At 26.7% G+C, this 17128-nt stretch overlaps 1 protein-coding gene across 15 annotated transcripts in view; it reads right to left on the bottom strand.

Annotated features, from left to right (window-relative positions):
* Pdp1 (PAR bZIP family member Pdp1) overlaps positions 1 to 17128 on the bottom strand; it is a 160154-nt gene that overhangs the window by 44926 nt on the left and 98100 nt on the right. For 4 of the 15 annotated variants that reach the window (XM_088187610.1, XM_088187608.1, XM_088187607.1 and 1 more), the window contains exon 2: positions 5071 to 5109. The exons of the other annotated variants lie outside the window; for them this stretch is intronic. In XM_088187610.1, coding sequence (XP_088043736.1) covers positions 5071 to 5109 — 39 coding nt within the window. The remainder of the gene's footprint in view (positions 1 to 5070; positions 5110 to 17128) is intronic. 15 annotated transcript variants of the gene reach the window in all.

A 17128-nucleotide genomic window follows, 5' to 3' on the forward strand; every position in this document is an offset into this window, starting at 1 on the left:
CATAGATACAATTGAATTGTAGATATAAGACTTGAGTTGGAAATTCAATATTTTACTGTTTACCAATCGTTTGTGATAAAGTAATCTAATAAGAGTGTACCACGAGTTCAAGTCTACAACATAAGTTCACGCGAATTATGGAAAGAAATGCGAAGGTTATGTATTTGATAATGACTAGTTTATTGACACAACCATTTAAGAGGGGATCTAATATTCCATTAAAGATTAGTGGAATTATAAAGTATTAAGGCAGAACTTTTATGGTCTTATTTTTATAAACTTGCACTGCAATTGACAGAATTTTTTTGTAGAAATAATCATTGAATAACTTTTGCTTTGACAAGTTTTTTTTTCAACTTTTACTGAAGTTTTTACTGAAGATACTAGACATTACAAATATAATATTATATATTAAATTAATTTTTTGTGTTATTAATTCAATAAAAATTGTTCTTATTTATATATAGTAGGAAATTCGATTTTTACTAATAAAAATCGTACATAGTTAATCTGTGCACTTTTATAGTGAAATAGAGTTATTGAATTTAATCATAGCAACGTAATTTTATTATTTAAAATATAGGGAATGAAAATAATTAATTAACTTTTACTTAGACAATTTTTTTAAATAGACTTTAGTTTTAACTATGACTTAAGATTATTACTTGGAGCATTTATGACACATTTTTTGTATCTAAAATCTTAGTAAATAATATTGAGTAACTTCTGCTTTGATCAGCTTTTAAATATATTTTTTTAATTACAACTAAAAAATATGTTCTAAGATAGTTTAGATCATATGTTGTAGAATAGATCAAATAAATTGATTTTTAATAAAATCTTTATATTATATATAAACCATAAATAAAAAAAACCTTACGATTTATATCAGCCTGTATTTAATTTAAGTGGCAATTATATATTTATAATATCAGAAAATATTTTAAAGGACCTACTTATATTATAGTTGATTATAAAACTCTTGTCTCATTTTTAAGATTAAATTAAATAAAAAATAGTACAACTATTAAAATTTCTTATCGAATAAATTCCTCATCGCAAAGATATGCCAAAGATAATGATTGTATTATATTTTAATCAAATTGATTAAATTATAAATAAATACTAAAAAAACACGTGCATTGAATTAAATAAATTCTAAACTGATTTTTTGTATTATAACTTTAAAAATTACACAGATATCGAGTAATAAATTAATAAAAAAATGTATTATTTTTTTAATTATTAAATAAAATTTAACTAGAATAAATATAATATATTGCTTCAATACTTCGACGGTTCTCGATAGCTTATGTCTTTATTATTATGCCGTTGTACGAACTAACGGGCAATGAGTAAAACACTCTCTCTGGCAATTGCGTCACTTCACCATGATTCCATATACAAGAAGTTGGAGAAATTTCGCTCTCGACTTCTCCCACTTCCATGGCAACTAGGCCCGGGGGTCACTGTCTGCTCTCGGCCAAGATTGTGACCTTTGAAAACAATGCCAGACTTTTCGGTAACTCTTTAGACTCCCACGGACGCTGTGTGGCGGTCAAAGACCGTATTTAGGGAAATTAAACAGAAATATAAAGAAATTTCTAACCCAAGTCATTTTTCAATCTAATATTATTTATAATTTTCTATTTACTAAGCATTTATTCTATCCAATGGCACTTACTAAATCTTAGTATGTTGAATTTATTGAAGTAAAGCAGCATAAACAATGCTTTTGATACGATTCAAGAATTTACGGTGAAATTGTGATTATAAAAAATAATACTAGAGACAAGATTATTATTAATCAGATTTAAACGAGTAACTGAATGTGTTAGTGTAATAGTAATTATTAATAACTATATGGACTATTTGATAAAATCAAAAGTTAAACAAATGGTTGGCACACAAACAGAATAAAAATAAAAAAAGACTAAAGATAGAGAAAGTCTTGGGCGTCCTTTTTTAATCGATAACGATAATTAAAAGAGAATCAATTCAAGCGAAGCAGCAGTTTTAAAGCACTTAAATAGGACTGAATAAAAAGCAAATTATTCGCTGCTATAAAAGTATTTCTGAGATTTTTTATGCAATACAAATGATCAAAATATTTTTTTATGATTTGCACAATGATTAGACAAAACTTAAGTCAAAATAATTTATTTGAATTCTGACGAAACCATCAACTAAAAGTAACTTTAAAAAAATCAGCAAAATGTATCAAGAAGTGTGAAGTCTGTTCAATTCTCTTGGAAATACTACCAACAAATTATAACTTTGGTTAAAGATTTAGATCACTTCCTATATTTTAAGTTCTTTAAAAATCACGCTAATTCCAAAATATATTTTTAAAAATCCAGACTCTAGAATTTCGCACCTATACCATAAAGCTAATTCTAAACCTAAATTTTTTATGAATTTAAAGGTCATAAAACGTAATTATTTCAATACATATATTTTAACCACTGATTTAGTATTTATTTTTAGATTTGAGTTAGTGTATTGCAACAAAAATCATTATCGGGTAACTTTTAAATGCGCCGTCTAAAATTAAATCGATTTTCAACTACAAAAAATATTTTATTTTGAACGATTTAAAATTACAACTATGAGAAACGCCAATTAACTTTTTTTCGGTTTTGAATTAGATTTTTTATATGTAGTATATTAAAAAAATTATCATATACGTTTCAACAGATTAGTAATAGTTTAGTCATTATATTTTTTTGGAGGTTCCTCAAGGGTCTAACCTTGGCACTCATAATGACATAAATATGAAAGTTACAAATTTAAGTTTCCTTCTATATGCAGATGATTTATAATTATATAAATGCATTCAATCGGTTGCGAACTCTTTCTCTCTACAGATTGATTTAGATTTTCTCAGTGTCAGAAACTGTCATACTATGTCATTTTCTCGATCTCGAACGCCATCAATTTATTCCTATAATCTCGCTGAGAACATTTTATCACTTTTGAGAGCAAGTAAAGATTCTCTCTACACGTAAATGATGTCTGTGATAAATATTCCGGTGATTCCCGTCTTCTATGACACGTTAATTCGCAGCATTCTTGAATCAGAATCTATTATTTGGAATCCCCGAATAACCAAATAACCAAAAGTTCAGAAAAGGTTCTTGAGATACCTTCATAAGAGTATATTTTGATATTATCCATTCTTGTATCCTTATTCTAGGAACGTTGAGTTCTCGCAGAAAAACGTTGGTCGCTTAGCATTTTTTAAAACTACTGAAAGGTTTTGTTGACAAGCAAAGCTCGTGTAATTTCAGTTTTGAGTTCCGGAACGTCTTCGAGAAGCACGATCACGTCCTTATTTGATGCCTGTTAGAGTCAGGACGTCCAGACTAACCGACTCCTTAAGGCTTTAAGCGGAATCGCTGTAGTCGATCTTTCACTATTTTATAATTCCACAGATAATTATATATTATTTGTATATAATTTAAAAAGTAATTATATTAACATATATAATATAATTTTTAATTTGATTTAAAACAAACGATTTCAATTAAAAATAATACCAATAAATTAAAGAGTATGAAATAAATTAACATAATAAAAAATGTTTTATATTCATTTTATAAGAAATATTAAAAACCTAATTTGATATAAAATATAATGATAGAAAAGTGTTAAAATAAATTATTAAAATATTAAAATATAAAAAAATAGGTAAATAAATCAATTTTTTTCCATTATTTATTATAAATGAATAAATAACATAAGAAGTCATTATAGAAGATACATAAAATTAGCTCATTCCCATGTGTATACTAACAAATTAATAAATATGTATAAATAAATTCACTACTTAAAGGGTTAATACGCTAGCATAACACATTGATCAATCTATTATTTTTAATTATTTTTTTTCCACCGTAACACATTGGGATAACCTGTTAAATTTATTTTAAATAAATAAATAAACTTTTAATGACGTATATAATTACTTTTAAATGAGCCATTTAAATTAAAAAATATCTAATATATCGTACTACTAAATTTTTATTATGCTACTTTAAAAAGCGTCTTTATAATCAGATATATGTTAAATACTAATGGTATTTAAATGATTAACTAATTTAAAATTAGCTATTTTTTCTATGATTTTTATAAAATCTAATAAGAAGATACGCCAATTTATAGAACGAACATTTTTAATATATTTTTGATTATATTTATATAAAAAAGAACACCTAAAAGAGCGTATGATATGTATCGACCGAAACTTAACGGTGGTAATTTTTTTATTTATTTTGGTTTATAAGTTTAACTTTCAAGTAAAATATTTACATAATTAATTCAAAATATACAGATATAATTTAATCTAAAAAACATTAAATATTGATTTTCAGATTTAGATAAATGGTGATTATTAGTTTTTAATTGTATTGCTTCTCTAAGAATAAGAACAGAGCTAACTGCCCGCTATATGATTAATCATGCCACATCTCGAATCAATATCAAAGAATAAACATTGCTAAAATCTAATACGAAGTTTGCGAATCATTGGTTTCCAAGTAATGTACCAATAAGTATTCAGGGAAAGTTGTATGTGTAAGTGCACCGTTTTCGCTAGAAGAGCGCCTCGGTGTCAGCTGTTGTAGTTCCTACCATGAATTTATACTGTAAAGCAGAGTAAATAATTACTAGTGGTACATGTAGTCTAAATACAAGATGTGTTAATTGGCAATGCCATAGTTTTTAGCTTATATCGAAATCAAAATAAATATTACTAGATGCGGTATGGTATGGTATATAAATATATAAACAATTTATAAAATATTTCCTAATCATAATGTTCCGAAATTTACTAAGACTACTCTTTCTTTATTTAAAAAAAAAAGTCTAATGAAAGCGCTCTTATATCTGTACAAGAAATTTTGTGCATTTCTTTGCATCAATCGATCGATAAGACTTCCATTTACGACATAAAACAAATACATTGACATTACGATGAATTTAGAATTTGTTATTTATTTTTGTGCAAACGACAGTTTAATTATTATCTTTTAGTTACTAACTATAGTTTTATTCAAATATTTGTCAAACCTTTCTGTGCGCTAGAAGTAGAATGCCGAGAGAACGTACCTGTAACAAAAATAAAAACAATTAATATACGCCAATTGGTTTTATTTATATGTTAAAATTAAGAAACATATGCATATATCGATACATAGCCTATAAATAAAATCACATTCAAAGATAAGAATATTTGGTTTAGCTTCAAGTTAAACTCTAATGAGCCAGCTTACAATATCAATCAGGTTTGTGATGTAAAGTGCGAGACGATTTAGTAATATTTACAAATAAATCGCGACGTGTGCTACTCTGATATCGTATCCAAATATACAGTAAAAGATAATAAAGATACGCAAAATATTTTGAATGCAAACGTTCATCCTAAAATTATACAACATCTTCAGGGTTATGAGTATAATTAATTATATGTACTGCTCCCATAACAGATAATGATCCAGATAATTCGACTGTAATATAATTTAACAGCACTGTGTATTCATAAATAATTTGTCACTCAAAAAAAAATAATATTAAAAATCACACTCCTGCCATTGAGATAAGATAAGTATATCAATATATAAATTTACACAAATATTGTTTTTTTTTTATAATAAAATATCATGAAAATCATATTTTTTTATTATAGTGTAATACTAATAAAATAACGTATAGTTTTACAAATGATTAAGATAAATGAATTTTATATATTTTATGAGATTTTTCATAACTATACATTAGAAAGCAAAGATGACAACTTAAAAATTTAATTTACATTATTGATAATAATACAATTAAACATTTTTTAAATAATATTAATTTAAACAGTTAACCGCGACTATCTAGGGCACGCTAAAACTCGCTGCTGAACGGGTTGTCGACACCACCCCTTAGCAAATTAAAATTTTATTAAGAAGACGCTACGAACAGAATGCAATCAATTATATTCAAACGCTCCTAGCAAAAAGGCACTAGAATCCAAATAATTATTATTAAATCTTATATTAGATATGATTTATAAATGCTCAAAATTAAAATAAAAATGCGGTTTTGTTTTTTTATAATAATATTAATACCTATTTTTTAATTTAAAATATAAGATAACACATGAGATTATTAAAAATACATTACAACATACACACGACAAATTCACAATTGATAAAGTAATATAATCATATAATTAATTTTAAAATAAACATTGAAATAATAATGTTATTATATTTTTAAGATAGGATGGTGTAAGTTTTTAATTAAGAAACTAATTATTTTATCTTAAAAATGTAAGCACCGTAGTTTTGTAGCTATTTTTATATCAATATTTTATTTTATTTTTCTACTAAAAATATATATTAATACTCTATGTCATATTTTACAGAGCTCCTAAAAGTAAATTAATATATTTAAATATTTTTTTTTTAAATACTCTCAAAATTTTTAAATCTTTAACTCTCATTAATTTATATCATCATATTTGTTTCAGATCAAAATTTAATAAAATAAGAGATAATGCATCACCTTGTCGTACTCCTTTTGCGATTTCAAAGTATCGTGAATTTTAATAATATATATCTATATAAACAATCTCATAAATCTCGTTTAAGAGTTGTCAGTATTGTCAGATAGTTGCTAGCGTTGTCAATTTTCTCGAGCACTTCCTGTAATTCTGTTGCCCGCACAAAATCGATAGAGAGTTCACCATACAATGGCGAACATGATATGATCTAAGAAGCGAGAGGGAAAGCAAAATAAATTCCATCAACACGACCAATGCTCCATTTCCACAATGAACCAGTTCGCTCGAACTCGTACGGGTTTTTATGCAGTGCCTCATTTACTATTACACCAGATTGATCTATTGTCTATGCCTATGAGTTAACAATACACGCGATTAAAAAAATATATGTCGAGTTTTCAGTATGATGCAACGATAAAAATGTATTATTCAATATACGAAACTTCTCTTAAGTGTAATTTTGCTAACTTTACACGAAAGATAAATAGCTGCGTTTAGTATAATTCACTGAAATGCGGTACTAGTTTAGTTAGGTTCTCTTCACAGGCAAAAGTTTCATTAGTTATGTTATGTGTACAATATATTATATATAGCTGCATCATATAATTTAACAACATGTACATTGATTTGAATATTTGCTTTTATTATGTACTATTTGAATAGCGCAGTTCGCAATACTTTGGACTAGTAACTCTGAGGTTGCGGGTTCGAGACCCAGCAGCGCTACTTTACATATATTATATTACGGTTATTGTTATACATATTTGAAAGCAATGTTATATAAAAACATAATACAATCTGATCCAAGACATCTTTAGCAGTTCATCTAGATAACCTTTATTTTCTAAGGAGCTTAAGACATGCTCTAGTACTGTTTTCAGTGTGATAGTATAAGATATACATATACAATATATACTTAAAAATCAATATTAAATAACAATATGCAATATAACTATTTCGCAATTGTTTAATAATGTCATCAGACAACGCACACAATTATTTATGATGCTTACTATTATGTCGTGCTTTCAATAAATTGTTAAAATAATTGCGTAAATAATATTATATGGTCAGAGTTTTTCACTATATTTATAAACGCATACATTGTTTTATTTGTTGGGTCTGAATGCTAATACACCTAGAAATACTATATGTACTATTTTCGACACATTCAATGACCTCGCTATGAGAATATGTCGTTCAGATTCGTTAAGATGTTAATTACAATCAATTGAAGTACTTTTATTTACTACCAACAGTACGAATAATTGGGTTTTTAATCCTTTGAGTTCACTAATATATATTTTTATGGAATATAACATTTTATGTTTATTTAAATGTTAAATAATTATTGTGTCTCATAATCTATTTTATTTATTTAACTAAATTATTTATTTAAATTAATTTACGACCATCGTGATCTGCATCACGATGATGAAAAAAATAATACATTGTATTATTATACAGGTAAAATAAAAAATAATACATAGTAATAAATTTAATAAAGAAGAAGATATTAAAATTAAGTGATACGAACCGGACCAGCTTCTCATAGTAGACACTAAGCAGATCAATGTGCAATGTATGCATATAGATGTGATTTTTCTGAAATCCGAAGAATTGTTGAGAACCGTTTGGAAGATTTTGAAATTATTTTTAAAACCGACATTGTGACAGTAACAACTGATTGAGATATGAAAATATTTGGATGTGAGAGTCCTGTTAAAATAAACTTTGCCTAAATTATGCAATTTATCGAAAGAGGATGAATGTCAAATACATGAAGATTCCAATGAAAGGAACAACGACGATGAACAATATATTCAGAAAAATGATATTGAAAATAATGAAAGTGCAGTGCAGTTATTTAAAAATAAGTTTCAGATTTTAGAGTCAACTGGCAAGCAAACTCCGAATATAGAACTTTTGCTCAACTCATTTTTGACAGAAAGCAAGCAAGTGTTTTCTATGGCTGGAATATTTGTCACAAAAATGTGATTCGTCTTAAATGCCTTGGTGTTTTTAAAAATATATTTTGTCTTACAAAGGTGAAAGTTTTTATATTATATTGATCTAATAATTGCAATTAAAACACTTGTAATAAATTACCAATGTTTTTCCTCAAATAATATAAGTTAATTTTTTAAACGAAAAATAATCAAAGTCTTGGGTACAGGGAATTGAAAAAACCAGACTTTAAAATCCCTAGTGGATTTTCACTCTAAATATATTTTTATATGTATATCATAAATATTTTCACTTTCTATTAATTAAATAGTCTATATACTCTATCTATTTATTCATTAACTCTGGATAAATGGACGTAACATAAATTACTCTTATAATATTTTTTCCTTGATTAATATCGACCGTACTGTTCCTATGCACCATGAGCTTTATAATGATTTTCGACAAAAAAATAATATTTAACTAAAAACGCAATTTCGACAAGAAAGCAATTTTAAATTAAAAAACTTTTTTAGTGTTTGATAATTGCATACAACTATTGCAACTGAAAAAATTCAATTCAGAAAAATATATATTCCATTCACAAATAACATAATAGGTTAAAATAATAAAGATCAATTTATTGCTAGAATTAAATTTTATAATAGTACAGATCATAACAGTTTTCAGATCCATACTCAATGCAAAAAGACAATTGGGACACTTAGCATAATTTGCAACATCACGTCATTTGATTAATCAAAAGTATATTGTAGGCCGGATCATTCGTAAGGTAATGATTGATATAGAGACCGATAAACACATGTGTCACTCTTGAATTAATTTGTGTGTTTTAAGCACAAATACGCGAGTGTAAAGTAAATGTAAAATTAGGAAATCTGAGCAATGTAAGTAAACACTACTCACATCTTTGATCCTCATAAGTCAATAAGCAATAAATTCATTCTAAACTTCAAACAATCTTTGTTAAGATTTAGTGTCGGTTATTATTATTTTACGATGAAATGAATTCTATAACGGTTTCTACAATGATACCAAACTATCATATAATATATTACAAAATTGCATCCAGAGGTAAACCAAATGCGACAATGACTCATCGTGTATTGTTTTACACGTGGAACTAATTCTAGATGTGTAAGTTTTGTGCAAGTTGCGCGGTTTGGTAATAAAGTTTCTCAGTAACACAAACTTGGATCTGAAAGAAGAAACTCCGAAACATATTTTAATAGCTCTCAAATTAATTCGTCTGTTTTGAGAACATATCGTGGGTATACCCGTGTACTTACTGCGATTGTCTTAATCGTGCACGCGTACACAATGAGCGTATTATGAATTTTAGAAGTTATGAAATCGTATTGTTTTACTCGGATATAATAGCCGATAAGGAAGAAAGGAAAAATAAAATACTTTCTCGCCCAGATTCTTTCCCACGATCGTACCAAAAAAAGTGACAACCGAGCAACGCTTCTTTGGCGCATTGACATTAAATTATGTATGTTGCGCAACATCACAGTTTAATCCCTTAAAACGTATGATTTTATAGACTGAATATAATTAATATATTGAAGATAAAGCGCATGAAAAAATAATAGATAAGCGTTAAAAGTTACACATATGTTGTATGCTCCCTTCAAGTTGAATAATGACATTGCGGTTGTTATAATTAATACCATAAATATAGATCAAATCATTTTATACATTATTTTTAACTAATGTATGTAATAAAAAAAATACATTGCTTATAATTATATGGACAGGACTTGGTCTCTTCTGACTATTACATGTTTCAATGAAACATTTATCAAAAAATATTAAATTAACTAGAATAAATGGAATCATTTATTTTTGATTGTTGCATTACTAAACCAAAAGTATCAATTTATTATAAAGTTAGAAAAAGGTTATATCAAACGATGGAAATTACATTATACAGAAAAAATTGAAAAATCAAGTTTTATTGATAAAAACGACATTACTTCTAGGAGTCCTAGTACTTAAAATACTCAAGAGTATTTTACAATTAATTTGTGCTTTTATAATGTACATGTAAATACATATTTTAAACATAATATATAAAAGTGTATTTCAAACATTGATATGCCTTACTAAAAATTTGTTAATAATTATTTGTAATTAACCAATTAATTATGTTTTTTTAAATGATTATGAAAATGTACACAAAAAAGTCAAATAGATAAGATACTTCACCACGTGTTATCGATACTCAGACATGATCAAATTACTTGGTTTCGTTATCTAATGAATTGGAAGCATTGTTCAATAAACACCACATTTTAAAAGATATTAGATGACTACAAAACGATTTAGATTAAATTATCTGCAGATATAATAATATATTTTTATGGAATCAAAAACGTATAAATACTTTAATTGAGTTTCAAGATTTTTTATTAATAAACACATCTCATTTCAAGGCATATTTTAATATATTGAGAAGCATAATTAACAAAAAATTAATTCGTAGTAAGATTTATTATATGTAAGCATTGTATATTGTCTAATTGTTTGTTACGTATATTATACGTACAATTTGGATACTAAATAATAAAATGAATCAAGATAAAGTCTATATATCTCCACACAGTAAAAAAAATTTGATTCTAAGCTCAAAGCTACAAAATATATTGCAGAACATATTTCAATAATCAGTATTTTAAGAAGCTCGGTAATGAGAAAAAAAATAAGACAAGTAATTTAAAATAAAGCAATATAAATAATACATATAATTAAATTAAAAAAAAAGAACAATATAATGTCCATTAAAAAAAATAGTTTAACATACTAATCTCAAGAACAATCAGCAAATATCTAAGCAATTATATGAATATATTTAATAACTCAAAACCAAAAAGTTTAGAAAGTTGTATATAATTTAAAGTTAATAAAACACTAAGATGATTTTTTTCTATTATGCTAACACTATTTTTATGCTCTTTTCATACGACAGTACCACCCAAAATCTTATTAATAAAATCTTAGTATGACATTATTGTGCCAATGGATTAATTTTATATTAGACCCAATTTATCTAAGACGATGCATCCTTTTCATTGAGTAATCACATGACAGATATGAACAATTTATATTTAACTAAAATAATAATAATATATTCGGATATCAAGATGATAAAAGCTGCTCAGTTAAATTTTATTTATGATAACTGTTACGCTACGTCTATTTAAACATAATTACAAAATATAATCTATATTTTGATTATCAATGCCTGTCTTTATGATTTTATACGATAACGTAACCGTCTTTTAAAACAATATTAGGTAGGTAAGTACTCAAATTACAACATTATAACATCCACGTTACAACAATATAATATAAATTCAGAAACGGGCTTTCATTATTTTTCCTTTGATAATTTTCCTGTTACGTAATTTAAATAATTATCTGATTATACATAAAGAATGACTTCAAAAATGAACAATACTTTCGACAATCAACATAAAAGACCATGTTCTTAAATTTCGAAGTGGATTACAAAATTAAATAAACGTGTATATGCAATCCAAGCAAATTTATGCGCATTTAAAAGCGAGAAACCTTTAATCCAAATCACAAGCTCATATAAATAAATATATAATAAGCGCATAGTAGCAGTAATTAAGTCGAGATACGAATACTCTGATGATCAATTTTATTCTCAATGTCATGAGCAAAGCATCTAAAACACCTATATGCGCTGGCAGATGAAAATATTTTAATCGCAAACATAGTCTATGTTTAAGTGTTGAAGGATACGATATAACTAGATCTCTCAATAGCGGTATTTCGGTCAGTTTTAACTGTTTTGTGTCATTGTTTATGTAGATATAAAATATAATACGGTTTTTATTTTGTAATTAAGATGTTTGATCTATGGTTTGTGCTTTATATAATTAAAAAATATATATTCCGAATTTATATTTCAATAATATGAATTATTTTCTGCTGTGTGTTTAATGTATTATTTAAGTATAGTTATAAAAACATTTTTCTCTACTTTATATAATGGTACAAATTTTGTTCTTAAAATATATAACGACGGTATAGAAAAATAGTAGTGTATCAATATTATTGAATCAGTTTTTTTGATTTGTGTTGGTGGGTAAATAAGTAGAATCTGTGATTCGCATAATTGACGGAATAAAATTTACTTTATTTTTGTATAAAAACAATTTGAGAAACAATAGTCTATATGCCGCTTCTAAAATCCACCGCATTTGTTTATACGAACGGCGGTTCAAAGATAAAAATATGCATTGCTTCCCATAGAACCAAAAAATACATTTGCCTAATCAATTATTATTAATTATAATATATGATTAAGATTTATTGGAATCAGACTTTTAGGTTAAATCCAATTGTGTATAAATCTTTTCTGACATATATTATTTATACAATTGTTGATAACAATATAATTGATCATTTTAATTTGATCATATATGCTTTACAGGCTTTTGTCAAAAACGACATTTATTCATTTATTAGGCAGTCGGAGTGGTGGCTGCTGATCCCGACCGCGCACTTGTTAGCCATTACCGTTTTACCTCTATTTTCATTATTTGTTAATTCAATTATACATTTTTCTTTTAATGGCGTAAAGCTGAAAATTTGTCGTGGATATAAAATTTTATTTGAAAAAAAATTATAATTTTTTGTATTTTATTTTCTTTATTAATTCAGACTAAATGAATAATAAATTATATTCATAATAAATAAATCTATATCCTTAACAATTTAAAAACCGTAAGTTTTGATAAACGCTGTATATTAAATTAACCGTCTTGTTTACGCTGACGACAAAAAAACAGCTCTTGTCCAGATTTAGATTTTATTCTAATTATATTGTTGTATATAAACAATTTTAAATGATGCTCATCAAATACACAGCTTTTTAATGAAACTGATCTATGCAGCGGTTGTCAGATAAGCTTCCCATAAAATATATGCTAAGTATTCTAAATATATAAAAATATTAAAACCCCATAAACACATTCGTTCAATAAACTGTAATTAGTTATCGTATGATATGAACTTATTTATTTATCAGAATCGGACGACTATGATGCTATGATATAGACGCTACAAAAATGTCTGATTCACATAGTTTATTTTTTTGTCAGCTATTAGAAACTGTCAGCTTCTAATAGCTGACATACAATGCCAGCGTATTTAAAATAAAACAGAGGCAATTATATTTACAAAATATAGATAAACTTAAATTTACAAAATATAGGACTCCAAGCTTAAATTTAACAAACATGTTTTGGACCTGCTGCTAATGCGGTCCTTGATATTGATTGAAAAAAACGCGCTACACTTAATAAATTAAATATTAGTAGGTAGTGAGTTTATTTTACGTATTTTTCCATAATTATTTTTTTGCTATTGATTAATTAAAATTTATAGTAAATTATAGAAAACAGTTTTTTTTTCAACATTTTTGTATTAGTATGTAAACACTTTTATAGTATAATTTTTGTTAATTTATTTTACATATTTATTACATATAATTCAGCTTTTGTGATTTTTTATATCAATGTTTTATTATAAAATTAATATAAAATGTTTTTTCAGTTATATATGTAAATATATAACTATCTGGCGTACCTCAAAACAGTGAACGCCGTACATGTACGGCGATAAAGGAAGATTTTCAGAGATTTTTTTAAATAAGCTTGCTCAGTGTGGAGTAACATCAGTGATAATATTTTTTTTAATTGTAAGTCTATAAAAATAATATATAATTCACTATTTTTAAAAGTCTTCTTAATAGTCCAAAATCCAAGAAAATATTTTTAATATATTTCGCTGAACCTTATTAACCAACTAATCTTGTGTACCAGAGACTACGATAAAAATAAGTACAAAATGCTACAGCAGATATTATTTTGGACTTTAAGAAACTGTTATTTGTCTATTTATTGCTCCTAGATCTTCAGGTAAATATACTTAAATCAGCAATCCATTGTTTTTAATTTCAAAATGTTTTAGTTTATATTTTTTTTTTTATTATATTGCAGATAATATCAAAATGGTTATAAACAGTGACATATATTTATATATAATAATAATATGAAATTATTATCTAGATTATATTAAATAATTGTTTCATAAATTAATTGCTTTCAGATGTTTCGAAATCTAAAGCATAATTGTCCACAGCACGTTTCAGCAATTTGAAGAAATGTTTGGTAATGTATAACTTTTTTTAAGCATCTGAAGAGTATCGCTGTACATGTACAACTGTTTTGAGGTACCCCAGATAGTTATATGTTTACATATGTATTATATATAACCGAATAAATAATAAATAAAAAACATATTTTTTAATGTTAATGTTTTCTATAAAAAAATAATTCAATAAATTAAATAGTATGAAATAAATAAACATATTTTATAAAAAATAATGCAAGCCTTTGTATTGATATAAAAAAATCCACATAAGCCGAATAATATATATTAAATATATAAAATAAATTATTAAAACATACTAATACAAGAAAGTAGTAAAATAAATTAAAGCAATAAAACTGATTTTTTCCTATAATTTACTATAAATGCAATATAAAATAATATTAAATAAATCACAGCAAAAATAATTAGCGAATAATTCATAAAATTAACTCACTCACAGGTGTATGATTTAATTCATTAATCAACACAGAGAATCATAAACCAAAGCTCTTAATAAAAAGGCGCTGAGATACAGGAAAGGTGAATAGTCAAACTCTCTCTTATATGCATATCTAAGAAATCATTTATAGATTTTCTTAATATTTAAGGTTTTAAATGGGTTCTAAATAAAGGATCATATTTTAATATTTTATTGGGACGTAAATAACTTATGGACGCGTTCCTTATAACAAAGCAGAACATCCTAGAAAATTAGCATAAATATAATTTAAATGTAAAAAAATCTAGCTAGTAAAGTTTACTTAGATATTAATAAAATCACTATGAATAAAAATCTGGAGAACGATAAGAGGTAGCACTTTCCGATGCTGAAAGGTAAACGGTTGTCATTAACTCATCTTCAAAATGAAACCAGATCTGTGTGCAAAGACAACGAGTCAGAAATCAAGTTATTGGCATACTATTGTACAAAAAGTTTCTAATGGCCATGACTATGTCATTTATGAATAATATAAATAACAGTCGGAGAATATATGGTCTTGCAGAAGTTCCAAATTAAGAGTCCTGTTTCAAGTTTGTTATTGACTAAAATATTATAAGGAGCGTGAAACACGTTTAGAAATATTTTTTTTGTTTATTTATTTTCATCTAGATAATAAGAAAATTCTACTGGCAATAAAACTTTAGAAAATGATACGACATGGAGCTTTTAGATACTGAAAGGTTAACGATTATCAGTGTAAATACAACACTTTCAAGTCATCGCCATACAACAAAAATGTAAAGTTTCTAATGGTCATGTTAATGTCCTTACGAATGATACTAGAATGGAACACTGCGGAGCTTTAGAAAGGGTGAAATATTTTTTTGACATATAGACACCATAACTTGAAAATGTAGAAACTAGCACCTACTTGATCTCACATATCAAGGGATTCAGTCACCATAGTCGAAAATGATAAAAGGTTGGCGAACAAGATTATGACAAAAAATACCTATGGACTATGCAATATCTGTGTATTTGATAGCTTTGACACTTATAGTCATGTATTATTTTTGTTTAGAAATATTTAAATTATTATCGTATGCGTTTAGATAGCTTGGTACTGGTAGTCCAGTCCGGAAAGACTGGCAGCAGTACCCCAGGTATGGTTTCACTCTTTGCTTCCGCGTGGCCGAGAGATCTCGGCGAAAGCGAGAGTGGCGCACAATAAAATTCAACTTTTAGAACGAGCGAGAGTGAAAACTAGAGAGCGTGCCTTCTGACGTCTCTCTGCCGGTTCGGTTTTGTTCGCCGTTATTTTTTTTCTTCACTTCTGCAGCCGCCGCTCGTTTCGTTGCCCCCACGCCGCGCGTCGCCCGCGTGCCTCGTTCTCTGTTCACCGTGTTGCCGTTTCGCTCGGTTTTATTTTCCGCTTGCCGCATTCCGCACGTGAATCACTCGCTCGTGATGAAGATGATATGTTATTTCGATAATTGCCAAAATCACAACCGACGTCGAAATCGCATTGGCTTTGAGTTAAGACGTTGACCAATACAAATGATAAGAGCTTCCCTATTGTGTACTATCCATGTATAAATATGGCATTTGATAATAAAATACGTCCTTTAAAGGTGACGAGAGCACGCAGCACCTCAAGAGCTATTATTTAGATAAGCAGATAGCATTATAACTGCAATCAAAGATGACCATAAACAATCGTGAAATTGTCGGTCAAGAGAATTTAACCTTTTCAAATGATCAATGCAGATACTATACGTCACAGTTTTTGGTACATTTTTTAGACTTTGATGTTTTATTTTGGTGTTTCCTCTCAACCATTTTGCAGATCGTTTTATAATATTGCGAAAAATCCATGCACTTTTAATTACTATTTACATAAGCACAATAAATTGCCATTTATGATGAATAAAATTTAATAGAAATATAATAATAATACCATGAGGAAATCAAAGAAT

This window comes from Plectrocnemia conspersa, unplaced genomic scaffold (assembly GCF_051122295.1).
Source record: "Plectrocnemia conspersa isolate PC_06_02 unplaced genomic scaffold, ASM5112229v1 ptg000006l, whole genome shotgun sequence".
NCBI classification, from domain to species: domain Eukaryota; kingdom Metazoa; phylum Arthropoda; class Insecta; order Trichoptera; family Polycentropodidae; genus Plectrocnemia; species Plectrocnemia conspersa.